At 43.7% G+C, this 26,980-nt stretch overlaps 1 protein-coding gene across 2 annotated transcripts in view; it reads right to left on the reverse strand.

Moving 5' to 3' along the window:
- LOC119159970 (uncharacterized) overlaps positions 1-26,980 on the reverse strand; it is a 144,943-nt gene that overhangs the window by 65,105 nt on the left and 52,858 nt on the right. For both annotated transcript variants that reach the window (XM_075890082.1, XM_037412750.2), the window contains 2 exons: positions 10,895-10,990; positions 8,368-8,442 (listed from right to left, as the gene is read on the reverse strand). In XM_075890082.1, the coding sequence (XP_075746197.1) occupies positions 8,368-8,442; positions 10,895-10,990 (171 nt within the window). The remainder of the gene's footprint in view (positions 1-8,367; positions 8,443-10,894; positions 10,991-26,980) is intronic.

The following is a 26,980-nucleotide window of genomic DNA, read 5'->3' on the forward strand; positions in this document are numbered from 1 at the left end:
GTTTGGTTCAACTGGACGTATGTTACTAGAAATGAAACAGCTTTTGGGTGCTTTTTACCGCACTCGTGTGGTAGCGGCTGTCATAATGGCCACTAGCATCCAAGCCAAGGCGAATCATTTTGGACCCATTGTTTTCGTCGGTTTGTTCCGGATGCCTAAACAGATCGCTGGATTGTACTTCCGATAGCAGCGCGACATCGCCTCTCAAAGTAAAATATACTCTCTGTGGGCCGGCTTTGTTGCTCTCTGCGTTCCACGCCATTGCTGCCATTTTGCTACCTGGTTAGTATTTCAACCGAGATATCGCGAAAGCGTCATGCCGCGTATGCTCCGCCTCGTCACATTTACGCACACAGCGTTTTTTAAAGACGATAGTCTTTCTTCGGGACCTTCTACGCAAAAACTTTGGTCTGTCTGTCTGTACATTTGTCTGTTTGTACATCGTTACCGCGAACTGGGTACTTTAAACAGCACAAGCCGATCCCCTGATCGGCCAACCCCATCCGCAATGACCACCAATGTTGCTCAAGCATAAGCGTTCATACGTGTGAGATTGTCAATTAAAAAGCAATTATTGCGCATATCTGAGGCACCATAACAAGACGTATATATTCTGCAAGTTCGTCTTTTACTAGAAAAGGTATACATAAGTAATACTAAGGACCATAGTGATTATCACGCTGCGCTGACCATCCAACGCTTGCACGGAAAGGCGAGTGTTTACAACGCTTCGCTAAAACGAGATGGTAGTGGCACCTACCCGTCGCCTTGCGTTCTACATATTATCACCTCTAAGGCGGGTGCGCACACCCGTCTCAGAGCCACGCGCTGTGTTATCCAAAAAAAACTGCCAGATGGCGATCATGTCTCACGTGTGATGTGGCTTGATGCGCTCATTCGCCACCGCTGCACGCTCGAGGCACTCTAACGCAGCGCCTCTAGAATACAATTTACCGAATTTCTTGAGCAGAACATTAAATAAATGTTTTGTTCACTCTCTCCACACGCAAGACTATAGTCTTTCGACAACATATGCAGATTAAATGCAGATAAGGGGCCATTTTTTTTCAGCGTACGCATGCATTTATAAAATAGATACGTTACGTACTGCGCATGCGCAATTCTTTCCCTTAAGCACGCTGCGTTCGCAGGCTCGTTACGTACGCCCAACTGAAAGTGTCTATTATAGAGCACTCACGTTTTGCAAGCGTAGCGTCTCTGCGCCCGGCGTGCGCGCACGTAAACGTTACGTTGGATTATGTGGGCCCCTTCATGATGCGCTCACCGCCGTATCGCTAGCTTGCTTCGCATATACCGAATTCGGTATTACGAGACGTGAATGAACGACGAAGGTATGTGACAGGTGCAAACATGGTAATTATGACACGCGTGTCATGTAAGAACAAGACAACATACCACGCTCATGATGCGCTTGCGACCGTTCACCAGTTTCACATATACCAATTTTGGTATCACGTGAAGTGAATGGACAACGAATGTAGATCACACATCCAAACATGATAATCATGACATGCGTGTCATGTAAAACATGACTACACACTACGCTCATAGCGCGCTCACGGTCGTTTCACTAGCTCTACATATACTAAATTTGGTATCACGTGATGTGAACCGACATCGAGGGTAAATGACACGTCCAAACATGATAATTATGAGAAGAAAGTCATGTACGGAATATTTTACCTGCGCCTAGTACGTTGCGCAGATTTCGAAGTGGCATATCAACCTTCCTCATTCGTGCTTCGCATATCATCCATTCGCACTCTACGTGGAATCTGCCAATTTTTAGCGCAGCGTTATAAACAATTGGGTTCTTATAATTACGTATTTATTGTGTTTCTAAAGAAGACACGCTATAGGAAATTTATGCATTGATCTTGCACCTGAATTATGCATAATTTTTATTGACATTGGTCACCAGTATGAACGAAGCGACCAGATCAAAATGAGTGGGCGTTTAGCGAGAGGTTAAACTTTCGCTGGGTGGCAGAGTTCCTGAAAGTGACGCCTACCCTAAGGATTAATCCAACCAGTATTGTACACGCTGGGTTGTTGATACCAACGTTAACTCGTTCGCGGCATAATTTTTGTCAACATGGCCTTATCAAGTGTGGCCCTCGGAATGGCTTTATCCTCTCCTATAATAGAGTATAAAGTACTCTAAACTGTTAACCACTTTTTGCAAACACATATTTACGGATTTTGAACTTCATTGAGTCATTTGGCGTCTATTCTGTTCAATCTAGTGATTTTTGTAAAGCTCTGGAATTGTGACATTACGTGGCCTCAATAAAGGCATTACTAAGTGATCACGCTCTTTCAACTAGAAAGGCTGTAGTGTGCATGTTTATGATGTTACCAGGGGAAGCTCACTGCTCTTTCAAAGTCCAGTACCAAGTACTCAAAAAAGTTAAACATTTTTTCTAAACACTATTAGGAGAAATTTATGTTTTTTGTTTCATTTAGGACAGGCGTGGTGGCTTGATGAACCGTGTTAAAGGGATAGTAGCTTTGTTACGTGACATTTTTATATTTCGAATACTAAGAAAAAGCGAAACTCCTTAGCCGTAACGGATAAGCACGCAAATATCATGAGCTCCCAGAGTGATTCCTGCACTATAGTACAAAGCTAAGTTTTGTCTTGTAGTGCTTATAAACGCGTGTCAAGATTACGCTCACTGCGTGTCTTCACGAAGCAATTTCGTTATGTGAGATAACCAGGAATATTATAGAAGAATAAATTGAAAGTAGGACAGAATATTTTTTAAGTTGGTACAGGTTGAATGTCATGGAAACAGGGCTGTGCAAAGAGGCAAAAAGAGTGTTCGGGTCTTTCAGTCATTCCGTAATGCCATTTGCATAAGAGTGAAACTGTTACAAATGAATTTGGCCAAATGGGGAGCAGATCGAAGTACACAGTAAAGGCGCAGCTACCAGTCAGTAATAGAGCGCCCACTTACATCTACAGGCAATATTGGAGCAGTGATTGAAAAAGTTGAAAATTAAAAAGCTGTTACGCCGCAAGTACGAGGAAAGCGCTACAGACTTGCGGTTGACCTGGCTTATCATATATATGCTTTCAATGCGTGTGCAAAGTGAAATGGACATAAAAATCTGTCTCGTTGGCAACCGGTTACATTTGCAAGCACACTATACAACTCCACAGAATGTGTCGAAAATATACTTTAAAAAAGGGCAATGATGATTTTTACTTTCAACAAGGTTCAAAAGAACTTGGCCTCAGAGCAAACTATTTTAATTCTGGGTTAAGAATCACTTGGCCTGAATAATGGCACTAAAATATAATCTAAGAACTCTACTTGCATTCTAGAGATTTTTTGAGGGCCTACCTAAAGATAAAATGTTTAGTTGGGTTAAAATCGTTGGTTTTTGCACAGGGAAGACTAGCATACAGACAAACACAATAAAACTTTTGCTTATAATATTCCAAGAAAGACTATCGCCAATTATAGCTGCTTCATTGAGATTGACAAGCACACAGAGTGCTAGTTTCACGTGGGTCGCCCACAGAAACTCTTCAAAGTGCTCGGCGCAAACCATGCCCCAATATTCACGAAGCTTCACTGTTGTTTTTCGTTAAGATTTCGTTAAGATTACGAGTATTAAAATTATTTCGCTGAGAATATGCACAGTACGCGAATAGTTCAGCTTAGTCAACAGCTCACGTGAGCCCCTGTGATAAAGCTAGGAAGTTCAACGACTGATATGTAAAAGACGAGGCTTTCTACCGATGAATAGATTACCGATGACCGAAGAAAATGCTGTTCCTATCAGTGTGCAGTGAGCGTTGCTTCACCCTAACTTCTCACTTTCATATCTAGACACCTAAACAAAGAGTTCAATCAGGAACACCACTGTTACTTTTCTTGTAGTTACGATCACGAGAACAATATAGAAATGATGTTTTGCACGTAAGCTGGTGCATTAGGTTAAGAATTATTCAGTGAAGTTTTACATTGTAATGAATATGTTCTCCATTAGGCTATATGTTTGTCGATGCAAAGGTGCTCTCACACCGCCTTTGCACAATTGCTGGCGGGCTTTAAGGTACTTTATATGAAAATGGAGATCTTACGTTCTTATAATGAAATACAACGTGTTAGATTGCTCGTTGTGCAATGCATCTTGTACTATCTATTATAGACCCACATTAAAGCCTCGAAACTATGCAACAACTTGGTGTTTCAGAGGTTGACACGACGGCAATACAAACGTGACTAATCGCTATTATGAACCGAATAAAGTCCTGAATCTGCTTTTTTTAAACCAATTACATCGGCAGATGCGGCCTCGTATTACATGAGCATGCCACTGAGGATAACGCCGTGGTCACTGCCCCAGCGGCGCGCTCAAGTCTGCTCTCAAACCCTCACCAAAAAGCCCTCAATGTTGCTTAAATGCAAGACTGCATACCTGAAGCTGCAGGTGGTTAAACCACGTCTATTACACTTCGGTCGTTCAACTTTCCAGATTTATATTTGGTGCTTGCATAACTTGTATACTAAACTTGACTCTTCGCGTACTGCGCGTAACCTTAACAGAATGATCTCAAATAATGGCGAAACTTCCTGAACATTGTGGCATAGTTTGTGCCGAGTGTCACGTACCGTTTTTGTGGGTGGGACCCGAATACATCAAAATGAGATCATAAACGCGTATGGCAATACTGATCTTTACAAGACGTGAAACTGGCGCTCTGTTTGCGTGTTTGTTACTGTCCACATTGCAGCTATCTGCGCAAAAGCTCAGCGCGAAGATTTTCCAGTACCGCTTTTTCAGTTCGATGCTATGTTATGATCTATGACCCTTCTCTTTGTCCCAAATTTAAGTGGGTTAATCTGTATTTTGTACTAATTCTAAAGAAACAGTAGCCTCATTATTAGAAGATTTGTAGGATGCAGTGAGTGTGTCGGCGTTGTAAAAAGTTGCCCTTTTATGTCTATATTTTGGTGTTTTGTCTTTTTGTCTTGGTTTTTTTTCATTTCTATGTCTTTGTGTCTATTACGTTCTATATCTTTCCGGTTCGCTCTTTTTGTTTTTTTTCTGTTTTTACATCTTCATTTTCTTTAATTCCATTGATCTTTCTCTTTCTTTATATTCTTTCTTTCTTTAACTCGTTCTTTTTTATCTCTCTATCCCTTTTTTTCTCTATCTTTTTGACCTGTTCTTTTGCGTTTCGCACTTGCACCTGCTGCATGTTGTAGTGAGACAACCTTATTCCTGTAGTGCATACCCCCCTGAGGAGCTTTGCATGAAGAAGCACAAGTTACCAACAGCGCGTACCGGTAAACCATGATCATAGTTTATTACGAAAGAACACAAATTAGTGGCAGCCTCGACAGCTTCACTGTTCGAATGATCACTTCTAGTCCTGGAGTGTGCTTCTGCAGCATTCATCTTTCAAAACATGCCACAAAAATGAGAGCCATAATGTAAATGGTGATGGTTTACAAGTCAAGCCTTCTAAATGTCGCGTCATCCTCGAAAATTTAAACTCGTGATTTTTTTTCCTCACATAAGTCTTGCTTTGTGTGTATTCACTGAAATGCAGATAAATTTATTGTTACACGTATAACAAATCGAAGTGGCTGTTCGGATGTTATTAGTATTAAAGTTCACCTAGCCAGATAGATATCTGAAGAAGATATTCACCTTTAGATTCAAAATTGGCCTGCCAAAGCCTCATTGGGCTTGGAGGGCTGAGCCGACAGACAGCAGACCACAACGCTTGTTATATCTGAGGTCACTTAGATGCATACACTTTTTTAAGCGTATGTATACAAAACAAACACGTGCTTATATGGCAGTGCTAGAGAAAATAAAACTGATACTAATACAAGTAGCATGACCTAGCGTGCAATTCTATCATGCAATAGCAACAATACAATAATGGGATATCATCAGATTTTGGATGATGCTAAGAAGAAAAAATTGAAAAAACGAGAAAACGAGAAAGAACATCACAAGGCATTATACCATTGTTTTAGCACATGCCGAATAAAAAGGACAGTGAAAAAAAAACATGAATTATACTTCCTTTAGTACACCAAGTGCAACACATAGCCTCATGCAACAAGGCAACATTTGATGAATTTTCTGGAGAAAAACAACAGGTATTGCGAAAGAGTTACAGAATAATGCCGCAAAAAAGTTGCTACAATTTGAATTTTAATTTAACACAAAAACACTCGCGGGTAGTTTAATAAATAAAGATGGTATGAAGTACCTACGAGTGCACTGACCACATCTAGTGGAGCAGTGAATCACCCGAAAATTAATTTTAGGTCGAAGGCGGCGTGTAACTACATACAGAACATTATATTCGTTTAACCAAAAACGTTTTAGGACAGCCGTTTCAGTGAGGAGGGCATGAAAGTTACAGCATCGTAGGGATTCAAAAAGGTCTGCGCTTGAGGGAAGTTGTAAATCATAGCTAATCACTTTCAATATAGAAGGAAGGGTGGAGTTGACTCTATTTTTCCAATGAATCACACAGTGACCGAACGACGTAATACCGCAGCGAAGAACACTATAACTAAACGCTTTTAGTATAACTGCGAACTGTTAGTGGAGTAGAGTATTCAATAGGGCATAACGTTCGAGAGACTGTCCGAAGCCTTGAGCAAACGTAAGCCAGGTGAGAATCGCAGGAGAAGTCACTGTTTATAGTTAAGTATACCATGGTATTCCACAAATTAAACACAAGGAACACGTGCGCAAGAGAACAATATGAACAGTGAGCTACCAACGAGACGCCTATAGATTGACTTTCCTCAAGGGTTATGAAAACACATGAGCTGTGTTTTACAGACATTTACATTGAAACACTAACTTTTGGCTTTTATTACTGATAAGTCTGACGGAACTAAGTGGTAACTTGTCTCACGCTTGTAATGTAGCGGCACAAGATTCGGTGCATTTTCAGCAGGTGCTTGCTGTTAACAAGACTGCTTGTGAACCTTTGGAGGAATCTCACATCTGTCCAGGGAGTAGAACGATGTTGTAGACATGCCAAACTGTTACCTGTTTCAGAGAACTGAAAGACAACCAGAAGAGGCAACAAGCAGCCGCTATTATCATCCCTCTGAATAGTGAATGTTGTTTTCTGCCCTTAAAGATTTCCTTCGTGGCGGCACAATATTTTAGATTAGTTCAGCGCCGCCATCGCGAAAACGTATATTAAACGTGGATTGCGCTCATCCCTGGCAGACCATGCCGATGTTTAGGCGTGGGATAGTGGTGCGTGCTGAACGGGGGTGTGTTAGTATTATTAGTGAAAGCTAAGATTACTGATTTCCTAAAACCCCACACCCCTTGCTCGGTTACAGGAGTCGTTGCCAGCCACTACAAGGGGCAGGATTAGTTCGAAAATGAAGACAATGCCTTTTACTAACATCTGAGTGGAGTCTCAACCACAGATATGGGGAATAAGAGATTAATAAAAAAGAAACTATCCAAAGACGTGTGCTTATTTTCCGTCATTTTGACTTGTAGCGATGCCACCGCGATGTTCTTCCTGGCGCACTGCTTCTGTAAAACAAACTAGAGTTCTTTATTCTTACGCCGGCTCGTCTTTCCTGCTGAAACCAGTTCCGCTGGTCACCCTGGTACGAGTTCCATTTAAGAGACCACTTCTGGAGTAAACTCCTGAGACCTTACCTGTAGCTGCCGGCATTCCTTGAGTGATCTAGCCTGCGAGTCATAACAAGTCGTAATACTTGTACGAGTAACAGGCGTAACAAGCACGTGTTTTCTCAGTTGCAACAAAGCAAACAATAGTTTCAGAATACTTTTCCCGAACATAGCAAGATAATTTCTAGGGTTACACATTCAGTAGTTGAATGGCTACTTCCGGTCGACCTTATTCTGACAGAGCATTGCTTATAATTTAGATCTTGAAACGGAGCTTCTGCGCTATTTGGCAAATTTTATATGTTTCTAGGCATCATTACCTTACGCGCAACGAACTCGCATGCCTCAAACAAAGACTGTATGCAGTGTTCTCTTCAATGGATCAGTGCGAAGGTGCTACCTTTTGTTTCACCTACTAAGTGGAATAGCTTTGCTGCCTGCAACAGCGAAACTAATTGGGGATAGCGAAAACAAAACAAAACGAATACTGTTTCGGCACCACAGAAGTTACGTCAGCCGACTGTTCCCAAAGGGATCATGTTTTAAGAATGACATTTTTTTCAGAAATAATCAAGTCCGTTTATCTACAAAGTGTATTCTATGAAATAGAAAAGAAGATCCACTTCCTTTGTTAGTGAGCCACGCACGAAAAATAATCTTTTTTCAAAACTTCATAGCATAAAATATACTAACCATACTCTCCACTTTCCAAACTCACACCACTCAGGTTCAACGTTGGAGGCGTTACGTCTTTCCTCGGTGTGAATGCTGGAAAGAAGTGAATGGTCTGGCTACAGAAATAAATTATAACTATGTATCTTTCTTTACACATCTCTTAGCATTTTAGAAATATTCATATCTTCTCAGTGAGTCAGGACTTAACTGGAACGTCAAATGTTTTACAAAAAGAACTTTTCGGTCATTGCTTCTGTGAAGAAACCGCATGGCCGGTAATTTACTAAATATATTCATTTTTAACAAAACGTAAAATACACACTAGCCCCTAGGTACACGTGGTTGAGGTTAATGTAAAAGCATGTCTCGGTTCTGTCACCCAATACTTCTTGAATATTTTCGGACTCAGGAAAATCTAGGAGTGCCATCAACGAGGCCACAGTCTAAAGAGGTACATTGCTGCAGTTAAAGAGTCCTGAAAACTGTAGGTATGCACTTGCTGCGTGCCAATAATGCCTAAATTAATGGAGATGGACGCGTCATTCGATGAATAAACTTCTGTTATTCAGTGGAGAGCGCTGAACTCGCACAACGAAAGGGACACAAAAGTGACTCTTTCAAAATCGACTCACGCTATGCTCACTAAGAAGATCATTATTAAATTTTCTGGTGTTGTTTTTTCCGAAAAGCTTTAGCATACTCGTTTTCTATTTGTACAATATAACGACTGTATGATGAAAAGAATGTGACGAATTGTATTATTTTTGCTTTTTCTCAAACATGTCTCAAATGTTAGGTTATACAATCTATTTGGCGGTATTGAATAGCAACCGTAGGCGATCCCAAAGATATCATTCCGGCTTGTACACATTTTACCACACATGTCTCTTACCATCAACTGCAACGAATCGCGTTTTCATTTAACACAACAAGTTGATTCAATGAAGATTACCTTATATTCTGCATCATATTTGCAATACAATCTTTGTTCATAAAGCGAACGATTGTAATGCCACGACTTTTCAGCCAACCATCTTCGATGTTTCTTCTATAGTACTACCTTAAAATCTAGATTCCATAATAACAATCTGTTTATTTTGACTATAAAGTCAAGTTACTAATAACTTAAAAATAAACAATAATTTAAGCAGTGGATACTCAATACACCCAAAAGAATCTGACTTATGCGAATGCGGCTCCCATGACTAGGGTCCTAACCATATACAAAGAAAAGCACTACAGATGTATGTACAAACAGTAAAATTAGTTTGATAACAAATAATTATGCGGTAAGATTGCTAAGGTGGAGGTTTCGTCAGTAGCTTTTCTATTGATCACGCAATAACTTGCAGCGCAATTTTCGCGTGAAGGCGGCAAACTACATGTTTTGAAGTTGAAAATATGATCAGCCACCATCAATAAGCTTTTTTACAGCTTAGAAATTACAGAATACCTTCCGCGAATGCACGCGCTCGCTTCCGTTGTTGACCATGCGATTGAGAGGCAAGATAATAACCTGGCTGCAACGTTGATCCATGGTAGTTGTTCTAATTTGGCTCTGTAGGTGCTGAAGCCAAGCATAACTATAGTGAAAGAGATCCTCATTTATTCTTAGCGTGGAGAAACGACAAGGTGTTGTCAATGTGGTGGTCTTGCTCTTGATTGCTATATGAAATTTGGTTCAAATCTCACATCTGGAGGCACATTAAAGGGCTCAAAATCATTTTATTTATCCGTATTGATGCTGCCCCCCCCCGTCACACTGACAATGACGGCACACATCGAATTCCCCCTAGTGGAGACGTTCGTTTTTATAGGTGCACTATAAGAGGCATGATCGTAAGCTTGCAAATCACTCGCATTGTTAGCATCGTCCTGGTTGAGGCAGCAAATAATATATCCTTTTAGCTACACATAAGCAGAATTTCATGTGCCCATAGTTGAGCCACGAAACGACGTCGTCTTGCGGTTCCTATACAATTTACGCTGGTGTAATATTGTGACAAATGTAAAATGCATATGTGACACGAAAAATATTTTATGGTGCAAGAATCTCTTATCACCATAGAGCTCCAATAAATAACTAATGTCATTCGAAAGCGAGAGAGCGTTCAATATAAGGTGAAGTATATTATAGCGATATAAATGTTTACACTCGTAGAACAAAAGTCATTTGACTGATTTCAGGTAGCCCTAGCTTACCACGTAAATAAGTATCTTTAAAAAGGACCAGTAAACTAGTTTTCAAAAAGAAAAGTACTTTCCCAACTTTAAAACAGAGTATAATGATCTGAAAAGTAAGTTCACGTGTTAAGTTAAAATAGATTTTTTTTTCCAGCAGCAAGTCCAGACTCGTAAAAGTAATCAAAGGTCTTTTTGTTTACTATGAAATTTTAGATAGGCGCAACAAATTAGGTTCAGCCTATTGCGCTGCTTAATGTTCTTACTATGGTATCCCAGGCATGCAGATTTGTGTTCGCTAAGAGTTTTAACGGAATAAATGGTGAAAGTTTGTTCCTGACTTGATATTAAGAAAAAAACATACCATCCAGTGCCGGATTATCAATATCTTGGTAGCTGTAATAATATGAATCAGTGCTTTCTTCTTCGTTAGAAATATCACCCGATATTGTTACAGCAGCTGCAAATAAAAGGTTCCTACGTTCAGGATATAGACTGTTTTAAGCACGAAACCACATAAACCAAGTTTCACCGATGTTACTTAAGTATATACCTCGAATTTCGGTACACATTAAACCGCGAAAAAGACAGCAGATTTCTGGTATCATAGAAACAGATGTTATGCGAAGCATGCGGTGAAAAGGTGACAGCCGTGTTATTATTTTATGAAGTAGAATGTTTCAAACTGACGTTGAAGAGATGTAAAAGAGTTGTGCACACAGGTACATTTTGACCAGTGCCATAAGTTTATTATAGGCTGTTTCAGGATGCGTGATTGTGCCAACAGTAACATCGGTATTAGGAACAACTGAAGTGATAAGCTACTCTAACTTAAGATATGTACTTGTAAACTGAAGGCATCATGCCGGATAATTGCAATATGTTTACGTAAGTGCTCTACACTTATGTTTATAAAAGTAGACATCCAGCGCTGTAACCTAAATTGATGCTTCACTGTCATTACGCCCACAGAGTCATTTTACAAAGCAGTTGCGAGACCGAGAGATGACTGTGAATAAGCATGCGATGAGTTCCCCTGCAGAGAAGGAGGAGGGGGGTCAACAAAGGTTCGTCGCAGCGCCCCCTTCCCGATCATGTGTATGGGTGGGGCTGACTTTGTGCCCCATGTCACCCCTCTCTCTATATTGCCAATGTATAAGGCTAGCTTTACGCTCAAAATGCCTGCAGTGCGCGAAGAAATCCTTTGCATTTGAAAATGAAGTGTTTAAGGAAACAATATATAAGAAATTTGTAAGACACAGGCAGTTACAAATAACTGAAATTGGGCTCCTTGGTTTAGTGCTAAACATAGAGGCCATTTTAACATAATAATCTAAAAACCTTGTGACACTTAGCACAAACTGTTTTATTGGATTGCATTATAGGAAAGAATTGTGCAATAAAAACGAAAATTAACAGTTCATTATTTAGGAAGGAATAACGAACGTTCCGGCAATTTTCTCACTTTGTTTATTTCACTATAAGACATAGGCAGTTGGCTTGTAAGGCCGTTTGGCCCTGAGGGCATTGCAAATAAAAAAAAGGCAGGGCAAAAGAAATAGATTGATATGTGGGGTACAATCATACTCGCACATGATTTGTGTGTCCTGTTGTCACAAAACGAGTGCTCAAAAAAGGGCGCGCTGCCAAATTCTCGCGACGAAATGCCGGAGTGACGCCGCGAGGTAGACGATAAAAAAAGAAAAAAAAGAAAACAAGCATCCAAAGACTCCCCGGGCACGCGTCCCTCTCCCCTCTGAAGTGTAGCTTCGCCGACAATTCTCCTCACCACACATCGGCGGCCGAGCAAGCCCTCAAAATTTCTCGAAGGAAAGGAGCGTGGAGATGCCGGGTTGAGTCATCCGTCGCGGATGGCCTTCGAACCGTCTCGCCCTCTCCCCCAGCCTTCGCTGCGCATCGCGCCAGCGAAATGATGAGAACTTTCTGGAATCTCGCGCGGAAGGTATTTAATCGAGCAGCCGAGATGAAAGATCAGAAGAAGACAGAAGTTAGCGCCAGAGTGCGTAGGGTATTCCGCCGTGTGGTCGGCGAAGGTTTTGTCCGTAGAGACAAAGCAGGAAAAGAAGATTTCCACCTGAGGGGTGACGACTCGAGCTACAGGCAAGAGTGTGTGTTTACCGCTATCGAGCGAAGACGCGTGGCAACAGCTGCGTATGTGAAGCCGACGTGTTTCCGGCAAAGAAGTTTGTAGCTTGGAGAGTGGCCACTTGAAGACGCGAGGTTTCCTGGAAGAGAAACTTCGGGAGCACTTGAAGACGCGAAGTTTCTGGAAGAGAAACCTCGGGAGCAGCAGAACGACAGAGGTTTCCTGGAAGAGAAACTTCGGGAGCACTTGAAGACGCGAGGTTTTCTGGAAGAGAAACTTCAGGAAGGAGCACTTGAAGAGGCGAGGTTTCCTGGAAGAGAAACTTCGGGAGCAGCAGAACGACAGAGGTTTCCTGGAAGCCAACCTTCGGGAGCACTTGAAGACGCGAGGTTTCCTGGAAGAGAAACTTCGGGAGCAGCAGAACGACAGAGGTTTCCTAGAAGAGAAACTTCGGGGGCAGCGGAACGACAACAACGCTGGCCTTTGAGTGAGTGATTCTCGGAAAAGTATCATCCAGACTTTTGTTCCAAGAACTTTGGACTGGATAGGTTTTCTATCTCTTTAGTCTTCAAGTGTCTTGGTTGTTCAATGCATGCGACTGCATTGTAGTGCGTATCGTTGTCTGTGTCCGTTGTTTCGAGTGTGGCTGATTGTACTGTGTAGTACGTTGTTTGATTGGTGACATTTTGTACTCAACTATTGTGGAGTGTGCATACTTGTGTATTGTTTTTGATCTGCCATTATTGAGAATATAATTTTGTTTGTTTATCAACTCTCGGCTCTGACTTGTTCTTTGGGCCACAGCCGGCGTCCGCTGGCGCGCCAAAAAGGACCACTTCTAAATTGTCCACGCTTTCGTGGTGCGGTTCGGGGGGCCTATACTTCGGACCTTGGAATTAGCCCGACAATCGCCTCCCGAATTAACGGGACCTGTGACACCTGTGAGCTCCGAACGCATCGATTGGTGAATTTTCAAACCTAGCTATTTGCAAGCCAAAAAACCAGTTGTTTCTAGAGGTTAACATGTCAAAGAATCGAGTACCCTCTGTTTTTATCATGAGAGCTTTTTTTCGAACCACGTAGTTTTTAATTGGCCTGCGGCAAAACGAACAAGAACTACTGAGTTGATATCATCGTTTGCAACAAGATAACTGATGAGTTCTGTAAATACCTTTTTCACAAAAAATGGTCCGTCAAGCTCCATTGCAATCATTTTTTTATTTCTATTCGCATATTGCCGCCTCTTAGCTGAACCGAAAAAAAATTGAATTTGTATACCCTGTCGGCACCTGTACTGTTCGAGAGTGTTCTCTTCTTCTTTCAAGTTCGAAAGTATTTCCACGTCTTGTGAATGTTCAGCAGCCTTTATTTGGTGGTGTAATTGACACATACCTTGACCCGGTTGATAAAGCATGCTTAATAAAATGTAGAAAACGTATGCTTAGCATACCTTTCAAATATCTGTTCAGTTTTTTGCAGACCAAATGCTAATGTTACTTTGCCGCTAGTGAAACTGCATTCCTAACAGCGTTTTGTTTGTTTGAGCAAGATTGGTTTGAGGGATCGCAGATTGGACCTCTGCATAAGTATTAAATTGAGCAAGCTTAACACGACTTCAAAATGTATTTTCCAAAACCACAACGCTTTGCACTTCGCAATATATTAAAGCCAGTAGAGCGGCATACATGTGTACTGATGTAGATGTGTTCATTGGCGTATATCGACATTTTTGGTCTCCACGCATATATATATATATATATATATATATATATATATATATATATATATATATATATATATGCGTGGAGGCACAATGCTCTAACCAATCACACAATGCTCTAACCGCTGAGCTGTGATAGCTCAGCGGTTAGAGCATCGAACGTGTTATTCGAAGGTCGTACGTTGGATTACTGCTCACGGCTGGTTATTTTTTCACCCACTTTACCTTCGTCTTATTTACATTATATTGGTTCTAATAACTTCCCCTATACATTCTTTGGCATTACTGTCTGTTATATCTCATTATCATTGTGTCAAAACACGGAAAAACGAGCCCTTGGGTATACACTTCTTTCCCTTATTCAATAACGAGGGTCTCGTACTGGCAAACTTGGTGTCATTAGGTTGTATACGTGAAACTATTGATCGCCTGCCCGCTCGTAATAAGTTCACGTGCTACGTGATGCCACACATGCGCATAAAAGAGTGTTTCACACTCGCCGCTTCGCTTATAGATGGCACTGACTGCCAATCCTACTTCTAAATTCACATATAAACCCCCCAAAAAAGGGGGATGGAGGGAAGGCCGCTGTAATAAATCAGCGGTTAGAGTATCGAACGCGTTATTCGAAGGTCGTAGGCTCAATTCCTGCTCACGGCTGGTTCATTCTTCACCAACTTTTCTTTCTTCTTATTTACATTTCATTGGTTCTAATAACTTCCTCTATACATTCGTTGGCATTACTGTCTGTTAGATAGCATTATTATGGTGTCAAAACACGAAAAAACGAGCCCTTAGGTATACACTTCTTTCCCTTATTCATTAACGAGGGTCTCGTACTGGCAGACTTGGTGTCATTAGGTTGTATACGTGAGACTATTGATCAGCTGCCCGCTCGTAATAAGTTCACGTGCTACGTGATGCCACACATGTGCATAAAAGAGTGTTTCACACTCGTCGCTTGGCTTATAGATGGCGCTCACTGACATTCCTACTTCCAAATTTACATATAACCCCCCCCCCCCAAAATAGTGGATCGAGGGAAGGCCGCTGTGATAGCTCAGTGGTTAGAGCATCGAACGCGTTATTCGAAGGCCATAGGTTCGATTCCTGCTCATAACTGGTTATTTTTTCACCCACTTTTCTTTCTTCTTATTTACATTCCATTGGCTCTAATAACTTCCCCTACACATTCCTTGGCTTTACTGTTTGTTAGATCTCATATATTATGGTGTCAAAACACAGAAAAATGAGCCCTTAGGTATACACTTCTTTCCCTTATTCCTTAACGAAGGTCTCGTACTGGGAGACTTGGTGTCATTAGGTTGTATACGAAGGCCTATTGATCAGCTGCCCGCTCGTAATAAGTTCACGTGCTACGTGATGCCACACATGCGCATAAAAGAGTGTTTCACACTCGTCGCTTGGCGCATAGATGGCGCTGACTGACACTCCTACTTCTAAATTCACATATAAACCCAAAAAAAGTGGATGGAGGGAAGGCCGCTGTGATAGCTCAGCGGTTAGAGCATCGAAAGCGTTATTCGAAAGTTGTAGGTTCGATTCCTGCTCACGGCTGGTTGTTTTTTCACCCACCTTTCTTTCTTCTTATTTACATTCCATTAGTTTTAATAACTTCTCCTATACATTCCTTGGCATTACTGTCTGTTAGATCTCATTTATATTGTTACGAGTAACTTGTTTAATGAGCTATTTACAGCGCAGAGAACGCGACGAGCAAGATGGCGTTAGACCAGCATCCAACGGAAAACCGACTTCGTCCTCCTCTTTCATGCAGCCGTGTTTAGCGGCTGTTTTGTATCATAACCCCCGGCGGTAGAAGCACCGTCCCGGTGCTAAATTTACGCAGATGATGTTGAATGGGGGTAATAGGGCTTTAGCCGAGCCACGTGAACGGTGTCGCTCGGAGCTGACGATGACTTTGTCGGATCGGTTGGAACAATCTCGTACGTGGCGTCTGTCACTTGGCGAACGATACGGAATGGTCCAGTGTAGGGCGACAACAATTTTTCCGACAGTCCCACATGCCGAGTAGGTGACCAGAGGAGCACGAGAGAACCCGGAGAAAAGTGCATGTCCCTATGGTGAGAATTGTAGAGCTGTTGTTGGCGCGCCTGTGAAGTCTGTAGACGGTTACGGGCGACTTGGCGCGCGTGGTCGGCGCGGGCAATCGCTTCACTAGCGTATTCAGTGGCCGCAGGTAGTAACGTGTCTAAGGGTAGAGTTGGGTCCGGGCCATATAGTAGATAGAAGGGTGAATATCCGGCAGTGTTGTGACGAGATGAGTTGTAGGCGAACGTCACATACGGCAAATGAATGTCCCAATTATGGTGGTCTGGCGCAACGTATTTGGCAAGCATATCGGTTAGGGTCCTGTTAAGGCGCTCCGTGAGGCCATTTGACTGGGAATGGTACGAAGTAGCAAATTTGTGCTTGATATGGCAAGACCTCAGGATTTAATGAACGACAGCTGATAAGAACGTGCGGCCACGGTCGGTGAGAAGTTGACTGGGAGCACCGTGCACTAATATTTTTGTCGTACAGCAGAAAGTCCGCAACGTCGGTAGCGCAGATGGTCGGGAGTGCTCGTGTGATTGCATACCGCGTCGCGTAGTTCGTGGCAACAGCAATCCATTTATTTCCGGCTGTGGAGAGTGGAAAAAGGCCCAACAGGTTGAGACCAACTCGAAGAAAGGCTCGTTGGGAACGTCGATCGGCTGAAGGTAGCCGGCTGGGAGGGCAGACGGCGTTTTGCGAATGACAGGGCTCACAGGGCTCACAAGTCCAGGCCAAAAAAACCGACGTCGTACCCGATCGTATGTGCGAGAAACGCCCAAATGGCCCGTCATGGGAGCGTCATGAAGTTGATGCAGGACAGTGGAACGCAGGGCGCTGGAATGACAGGAAGTAAGTCTGATCCAAAGGAATCAAGGTTGCGGCGATATAGGATCCCGTCTTTCACCTAAAACATTCGTAGGGACGAGTCGCGAGGCGTTGACTCCAGTTTGTCAATGATGGCTCGTAAAGAAGCATCCAGACGTTGCTCTTCGCCAATGTTTAACAGCTGCGACACGGAAAAAACGTCCGTGATAGCGTCAGTATCGGTTGCTTCGTCAACAGGGTAGCGGGATAAACAATCCGCATCCTGATGTAATCGCCCTGTTTTGTACATTACAGAGAACGTGTACTCTTGAAGGCGTAGAGGCCAACGAGCGAGACGTCCCGTGGGGTCCTTCAGGGAGGCTAGCCAGCAGAGCGCGTGATGATCCGTGACAACACGGAATGAGCGCCCGTACAGGTATGGGCGAAACTTGGCGACTGCCCATACAAGGGCGAGGCACTCGCGCTCCGTGATGGAATAGTTGCGCTCGGCTGGAGAAAGCAGTCGACTTGCGTAGGCTATAACACGGTCGTGTCCGCGTTGTTGCTGCAATATCACAGTTCCTATGCCATGTCCACTGGCGTCCGTGTGAACCTCGGTTGGGGCTAATGGATCAAAGTGAGCCAAGATTGGTGGCGTTGTAAGCAATGTCGTAAGTTGCGAAAACGATGACGCTTGGTCATGGCCCCAGGTAAACGAGGCGTCTTTCTTCGAGAGGTCTGTGAGTGGGCGTGCAATTGTCGCAAAGTCCTTGACAAAGCGTCTGAAATATGAGCACAACCCCACGAAACTGCGGACATGCTTTGTGGTCTTCGGAACGGGAAAGTTCGTGACTGCGCGAATTTTCTCTGGGTCTGGACGCACGCCTTGAGCATCGACAAGGGGACCGAGCACGGAAATTTGACGACGAGCAAAGCGGCACTTAGAGGCGTTAAGCTGGAGTCCCGCTCGACGAAAACCGTCCACAATAGCTGACAAACGATCAAGATGCGAGTCGAATGTGTGCGAAAAGACAATAACATCGTCAAGGAAACACAAGCAGGTGGACCATTTAAGCCCTTGGAGCAATTAGTTCATCATTCTTTCAAATGTGGCTGGTGCATTTCAGAGTCCAAAGGGCATCACCTTAAACTGATAAAGACCATCAGGAGTGATGAATGCGGTCTTCCCGTGGTCCATCTCGTCGACGGATATCTGCCAGTACCCTGATCGAAGGTCAATAGTTGAAAAATAAGTGGCACCGTACAGGCAGTCGAGGGCGTCGTCGATGCGAGGTAAAGGATAAACGTCTTTTTTTGTAATTTTTTTGCATGGCCAGTATTTATGCGATGGGTGACAATGGTCGTTTGGCCCAAAGAGTTGCTGGCAAAGTCGAAAATGCAACGATAGCCCTCAAGAACGTGGCAAAGCGCTGCAGCTTGCTCAGACGTGAGGTCCGATGACACCATTCGCTCGATGTCGGCGCTCCAAGAACATGATGGAGTGGAACCACTGACTGGGCTGCAGCAATCGTCAACTCTGAAGGGCTCGGCTTGGTCATCTTGGAGAGCAGTAACTTTGGCCAGGGAGATACCCTGTGGCAGAACTTGGGTGGTGAGCGAAAAGTTGACCAGTGGAAGGAAGATGCGGTTTCTCTTAATCGTCAGAATCATATGCGGCACAGCAACCCCATGCGTAAGCCTCACTGCAGGAATCGGAGCCACCATGTAATCACCATCAGGTACTGGCGGCGTGGAGGATAAGTCGACATGTGTGACAGAGTTAGGAGGGAGGCGCGTGAAATCATTGCAGCAGAGGCTGGTTTGCGGTGGGCTGGTCGGGCGGAAAAGACGGGTAAATCGAGATGGAGAGAGCCAGCTGAACAGTCTATGAGGGCAGAGTGCGTGGCTAGAAAATCCATACCGAGTATGAGTTCATGAGGGCAGTGTTCGATAATGGCGAAAAGAACGACAGTGCTTCTCTCCCCAATAGACACTCGCGCAGAGCACATGCCAAGAATTGCGGATGTTCCTCCATCGGCGACTCGTACAGCTTGATTGAGGGCGGGCGTGACAACTTTTCTAAGTCGACGGTGAAGGTTAGCACTCATAATGGACACATGCGCGCCAGTATCTATCAATGCACTGACACGAACATTGGCGACAGTAACGTCCAAAAGGTTCCGGTACGTTGTTAATGTTAATCGAGGATTTGTTACGAAGGTTGTCAACGCAGCTCCACCTCCAGAAGCTGCACGGCCTAGTTTTCCGGTCAGAGATGCTGCGAATAGGTCGGGGAGGCAGCACGGCGTTGTGGGGGCGACCGGGACTGACGACGAGCAGGGGACGGTGACCGGTCGTAGCGAGGTCTGCTCAGAGGTACTGTAGGAGCAGAAAATGTGGTCGGCGTTGATGGAGAAAGTGATGGGGACGATTGGCGAGCAGAAGTGGTGTGATACTGAGGTGCATAGTGGGACGGTGGAGCCCAGCGGCTGCGGCAGTGACGAGCGATACGACCAACGCGTCGACAGTTAAAACATATGGGCCTGTCATCTAGAGTACGCCATTCGGATGGATTGCGTTGTATGCGAGGTGCAGAAGGGGTACGATAAGAAGGCTCAGCAGAGTATACGGTAGGAACAGGATGTAGGCCGACATTCGGTAGCTCTTCACGAACTACCGCTTGTAATAAAGAGATCGTGGTCGCGGAAGGCGTCGGTAATGGCGTGGCTACCGGTTGTGCTGCCTCGACCTCTCGACGAATGATGCCTGTAAGGTTGTCACATAGAGGGGCCTGGTGAAAGGCGTCGTCACACGAAGAAGTGGCCGCTGTGTTCGGAAGGCGCACGATGCTTTGGGCTACGCGGCGGGCTTTAGCTTGTTCGAGACGTCGGCATTCTTCAAGGATTGTGTCGATGTTCGAGACGTTGTTAAAAACCAGCAGGTTGAAAGCATCGTCAGCAATGCCTTTTCAAGACGTGGTTAACCTTTTCGTCTTCCGACATGGACTGGTCGGCCTTGGAACAAAGGGCCAAGACGTCAAGAATGTAAGAGACGTACGATTCGGTAGAAGACTGGGCCCGTGTGGCAAGAGTCTTCTTCGCAGCGAGCTGACGACCAGATGAATCGCCAAACAGGTCACGTATCTTTTCTTTGAAGAGATCCCAGCTCGTTATGTCAGCTTCGTGGCTTTCAAACCATGTTCGGGTAGTGCCGTTCAGGTAGAAAAGCACGTTGGCGAGCATGAGCGTGGGATCCCATCGGTGAGTAGCACTGACGCGCTCGTACCACTTCAGCCAAGTGTCGAGATCAATCGTACCATCACCGGAGAAAGTGCCGGGATCCCGGAGGTGCGGTAGTGTGACGTAGGTGGTGGCTTGGACTGATGAGGGCAGCGTAGAGGAAGTACCAGCAGTCGAAGCAGTCGAAAGGTCGCCGATGGTGCGACCACTGCGAGTCTCCATCGAGGTACGGGGGTCGTTCACCTCCACCAATAATGTTACAAGTAACTTGTTTAATGAGCTATTTACAGCGCCGAGAACCCGACGAGCAAGATGGCGTCAGACCAGCATCCAACGGAAAAACCCACTTCGTCCTCCTCTTTCATGCAGCTGTGTTTAGCGGCTGTTTTGTATCAATATTGTGTCAAAACACGGAAAAACGAGCCCTTGGGTATACACTTCTTTCCCTTATTCATTAACGAGGGTTTTGTACTGGCAGACTTGGTGTCATTAGGTTGTATAAAAGGGACTATTGATCAGCTGCCCGCTCGTAATAAGTTCACGTGATGCCACACATGCGTATAAAAGAGTGTTTCACACTCGTCGCTTGGCTTATAGATGGCGCTGACTGACACTCCTACTTCTAAATTCACATACATACCCAAAAAAGTGGATGGAGGGAAGGCCGCTGTGATAGCTCAGCGGTTAGAGCATCGAACGCGTTATTCGAAAGTTGTAGGTTCGATTCCTGCTCACGGCTGGTTGTTTTTTCACCCACTTTTCTTTCTTCTTATTTACATTCCATTGGTTTTAATAACTTCCCCTATACATTTCTTGGCATCACTGTTTGTTAGATCTCATTAATATTGTGTCAAAACACAAAAAAACGAGCCTTTAGGTATACACTTCTTTCCCTTATTCATTAACGAGGGTGTCGTACTGGCAGACTTGGTACAGACTTGGTATCATTAGGTTGTATACGAGGGACTATTGATCAGCTGCCCGCTCATTATAAGTTCACGTGCTACGTGATGCCACATATGCGAATAAAAGAGTGTTTCACCCTCGTCGCTTGGCTAGTAGATGGCGCTGACTGACACTCCTACTTTTAAATTCGCATATAAACCCCCGAAAAAAGTAGATGGAGGGAAGGCCGCTGTGATAGCTCAGCGGTTAGAGCATCGAACGCGTTATTCGAAGGTCGTAGGTTTCATCCCTGCTCACGGCTGGTTATTTTTTAACCCACATTTCTTTCTTCTTATTTACAGTCCATTGGTTCTAATAACTTCCCCTATACATTCCTTGGCATTACTGTTAGATCTCATATATATATATATATATATATATATATATATATATATATATATATATATATATATATATATATATATATATATATATATATATATATATACATATATATATATATATAATGAAATAAGGGAAAGAAGTGTATAAGTGTATACCTAAGGGCTCGTTTTTCCGAGTGTTTAACACAATAATAATGAGACATATATGATATATATATATATATATATATATATATATATATATATATATATATATATATATATATATATATATATATATATATATATATATATATATATAAGTTTTGAGAGAAGTTTTGAGAACCACAAGTTTTGAGAAGTCTCAAAACTTGTGGTACCTCTAGAGTGCTATTTGGTCACCATGGATGTCTCATCACTGTACACAAACATTCCCCACATCGAAGGAATCGCCGCCACAGTCGCCGCCTATGGAAAAAGTAAATCGACGAGTGAATTCGACGAAAGCGCTTGAGAGGTGCTCCTAAATCTTGTACTTAAACATAATAACCTTGAATTCGACCAAAACATTATCTGCAAGTAAACGGAACTGCCATGGGAACCAAAATGGCCCCAAATTATGCAAATATTTTCATGGTCTCTTTGGAGATTCCTTTCCTCGAAAATTCTCCATTCAAACATATATATTTTACCGACGCTTCCTCGATGATATATTCTTCGTGTGGGCCGATAGTGAACATAATCTTTCCAAATTCATTTCCGGTTTCAACTCCCTGCATCCTTCGATAACATTCACGCACACGTATTCGCAGAAGAGTGGTCACTTTCTGGATGTCACTGTATCACTCAGTGGCACCATGATATCTACTTCCCTGTATAAAAAATCAACTGACCGCCAACAGTATCTGCATTTTTATAGCAGTCACCCCCATCACTGCAAAACAGGTGTTCCTTACTCTCAAGCCCACAGATACAGAAGAATTCGCTCTGAAATCACGCAATTTGACACCCACGCACAGGAATTTAGAGCAGCCTTCTTGCGTCAAAAGTACCCCGAAAAAATAATTGACAATGCAATTGAGCGCGCTTGCTCTTTGGACCGAGAATCAACAATGCGAGAAAAAGGCGGGAATAAAGATGATATAACTTCAGGGGCAAATTTAATCCTCACATACTGCGCCGCCGCCTTTCGGGTGAATTCTATACTAACCCGCCACTTCAACATACTTAGAGTATTCGCCTCTCTGCCGTTTTTCAGACTCCGCCCAAGGTGGTTTACCGAAGAAATAAAAACCTGAGAGACTTACTGGTCAGGGCGAAAACACACAAATCCGACCACCATCAGGGCTGTAGACCGTGCGGGAAACCTCGCTGCAGGGTGTGCACACACATGGTGACCACAGATACGGCCAAAGCCTCTTGTTCAGACTATGTGCACAAAATTAAAGACGACCTTAACTGTGACTCAGCTATGTGGTATACAAAATTCGCTGTGAGGTGTGCAAACAGGAATATATTGGACACACGGAAACCGCGTTCCGTTTGCGTTTCAACAACCACAGGGCACACGTAAAGGGCCTCCCCAATTTGCCGTTGTCCAAACATATCAATCTTCCTGGTCACTCTTTCGAACGCGTAAGTGTCATACTCCTACAATCCGGCTTCCAGAACACACGAGAGCGCGAACAGCGGGAGTCATACTTCATAAATAAATTCAGATCACTTACCCACGGAATCAACGAGAGCCCTGGGCGACTGACATGCCTCCGCGACGTTTCGTGAAACACAGAAATTGAATTACTCAAATAATTTATTTATACATACGTGAAGTCGCACAGGTAGGTTGGTCAATATAGCGCGTGAAACTAAACGAATTCGATGCTACGTGAACCAAACGGCGTGTGTTAGTATTATTAGACTTTGTTTTCATTTCTGGGTACTTTTTAGTATTATTTATTTTTATTTTATTTTTTGTTTACGCTTTTGTTTCTTCATCCTTTACAAAAATACCCATTCATTTATTTTCAGTATGACTGGTTGTACAGTTTTCTGCAAGAGAGGGCAAGTGGAGGGAGGGGGAGAGGGCACATTAGCTTTTCAACGTGGCCATAATTTTCCGAAAGCTGGAGCGGGTCGTGTGCTTCTTGTGTGTGTGTGTGTGTGTGTGTGTGTGTGTGTGTGTGTGTGTGTGTGTGTGTGTGTGTGTGTGTGTGTGTGCGTGTGCGTGTGCGTGTGCGTGTGCGTGTGTGTGTGTGTGTGTGTGTGTGTGTGTGTGTGTGTGTGTGTGTGTGTGTGTGTGTGTGTGTGTGTGTGTGTGTGTGTGTGTGTGTGTGTGTGTGTGTGTGTGTGTGTGTGTGTGTGTGTGTTGGCCCGATGCCGCGGGCCAGCCGCCGGACCACGTCAACTTAAACTCGATCCATCTGTGGGATGCGAGTAAGCGGCAACATGTTCTACATTTTTCCGTCTTTCTTGGTCGCCTCCACTGGCGGCGCGTCTTACCTATACCCAGTAACAATGCCAGAATTACCCGCTGGTTTCCGGCGGCTCTCCGTCGCTCCTTTCTAGTTCCTCTCCTTCTTTTGCTTCTTGTCTGTTGCTACCTCGTTCGCCCGTTTGTCTCGTTTTTTTTTATTGTTTTGGAGAGTCTTCAAACTGTGAGGGTGACCCTCTGCTACGGGAACTTGTACCATTTCACTTACATCCTCCGAAGAAGGCTGGTCAACCAGCCGAAACTGTTAGGAATAAATAAATATTTTATTGTTTTGTTTCCTATACTGCACTATCCTCGAAGTTTATAAATATATATATATATATATATATATATATATATATATATATATATATATATATATATATATATATATATATATATATATGTGTGTGTGTGTGTGTGTGTGTGTGTGTGTGTGTGTGTGTGTGTGTGTGTGTGTGTGTGTGTGTGTGTGTGTGTGTGTGTGTGTGTGTGTGTTAGCAACGCTCGGTGCAGATTGTAATGCATTACTTGAAAAATTTCGTGACCCTTTGATATGATTCTGCAAAGAATGTGCACCGGGCATTCTTAGCAAAGTAATAATGAAGGTGATGCGAGAGCTTACGCGACCATCACCCCGCCGCGGTGGTCTAGTGGCTAAAGTACTCGGCTGCTGACCCGCAGGTCGCGGGATCGAATCATGGCTGCGGCGGCTGCGTTTTCGATGGAGGCGAAAATTTTGTAGGCCCGTGTGCTTAGATTTGGGTGCGCGTTAAAGAACACCAGGTGGTCGAAATTCTCGGAGTCCTCCACTATGGTGTCCCTCATATTCATATGGTGGTTTTGGGACGTTAAAAGCAACATATCAATATACGCGACCATCAGAAATGACGCGGAAAGCTTTCGTAGCTGGTGTATAAAGGACGGCGTGTTCGACTGATGATCACACGACCGACCACTGGGCTGGCCGCTCTCAGTGAAGTTGCTTTAGACGCCTTTATTTCTTTCTTTGAAAGACTAGAATTTTCTTTGGAGCATGCTGACTAACGGATTTGCAAAGGTCGCGAACTCAAGGGTGATAGCAAAGTCATTGAAGCACCTCCGAGCTCTACGTATTGTAGTGATGTATATAGCGTTTGAAATAATTGTGTCAAACAATGCCGACCCCGTCATATTATGAACCAAAAGAAAAATAACAGTATGTTGGGGTTTACGTTCCAAAAATTATATGATTATCTGCGACGCCATAGTAGAGGGTTACAAGAGTTTCAGACAGTCGGTGTTCTTTAACGTGTGGTCCCATTGCACCGTACGTGGGCCCCTACGAAATCAGCTTCATCAAAATGTGACCGCTGCGGCCGGGATGAAAACCATGACGTACGCGTGAGAAGATGAGCGAGCACTTTAGCCATTTATAGGCAGCGGTGGACCACCAAGGAAAAAAAAGCCAGAAAAAAGTAACTTCCAAAGAAATATTTTCTGAAACGTACACATAAGCATACCAACCTACGGCCTTTCGGTTGACAGCGCACTTCGTAAACGATTCCGCCACCAGCCACTAATGATTATTTATTCATATCTGCTGGCAGTACGCAGAGCTCAAAGTTGCTTTAGCCTGTTTGCTCTCACCTTCAAGAGGGTGTGAAAGGTAGGCTTTGAATAGAACGCTGTGGTTCTAGCGTTCTTTCCTCTAGAATCGGGACGGCGTATATCCTGTTTCAACCAATATGAAAACATCTTAGAACGCGATAGCTATACATACGCCTTCTATTTTTTTATAGTGGGTGCTTGAAATAATTTTTTACAGCCTATTTTTATTAGATCACTACTGAAGCAAATCATTGGCGTCATAAAAGAATCGAAACACGTATTTTTTAACGGAGCTAATAGGTACCCTCCTCCTCCGCTCTGCCTTTCACCCTCTACTGCCCTCAACTCTTCCTTCAGCGCTTGGAGCTAAGCTCCGCCTTCACGGGGCATGCGTCACGACGTAACGTGAGAGAATGCTTGCGTGACGTTGCGTCTTCTACTTCCGTTAAGCCGAAGCCAGAGCAGGAACTACCGGTGGTCAGGCGCTGGACCACTGTGCGTTTACAGCCAATCAAATCAGCTTGAAACGATGATGTCAATAGGGAAGAGCGTGTCACTTGGTGTATGGGCGGTTGAAAACGGGTTTTGATGAATCGCAGCGATCTGCAGCAATCTCGAGCAATTCGCCGCTTTAAATTGTTATAATAGCTTGCACAATTCGAGCAGAGATCTCAAGTGGTCTCTAAATTACCCTTGACACATTGTCTACCAGCCCAATGTGTTTGTACAAAATCGTCAAAACCGTTTATTGGTTCCTTCAAGAGGCTTTGTCTATTTTGTTCCAACCAACGTGGCGGCGGCGCGGACAATGGGTGTCGCAATCCTTCTATGTTTCCGCGTTCACCATTTAAGACAATTGACCCCTCGAAAAACAATCGACCGCGTATCTGCGTGCTGCACCACAAATGTCTTCGAAAGGCGACAGTCTTCTGCCCACCGTCCTGCGCGAGTCGCGGTCTCATTCATTGCCACCTGTGATCCTGTTTTATACTATTCCTGCCCTGACATCGCTGCAGCTTTGTTCAAAAAGATTCCATTTTACCGCATAATCACTAATGACACGTCATTTATTCGTATACATCAATGACATGTGAGCAATATTTTGGTTACGTGTGGTACTGTATCGCATGGCAGGTTCCACGGTAGAACCATTTGTGAGTAGTCGATGCGTTT

This window comes from Rhipicephalus microplus, chromosome 3, assembly GCF_043290135.1.
Source record: "Rhipicephalus microplus isolate Deutch F79 chromosome 3, USDA_Rmic, whole genome shotgun sequence".
Lineage (NCBI taxonomy): Eukaryota > Metazoa > Arthropoda > Arachnida > Ixodida > Ixodidae > Rhipicephalus > Rhipicephalus microplus.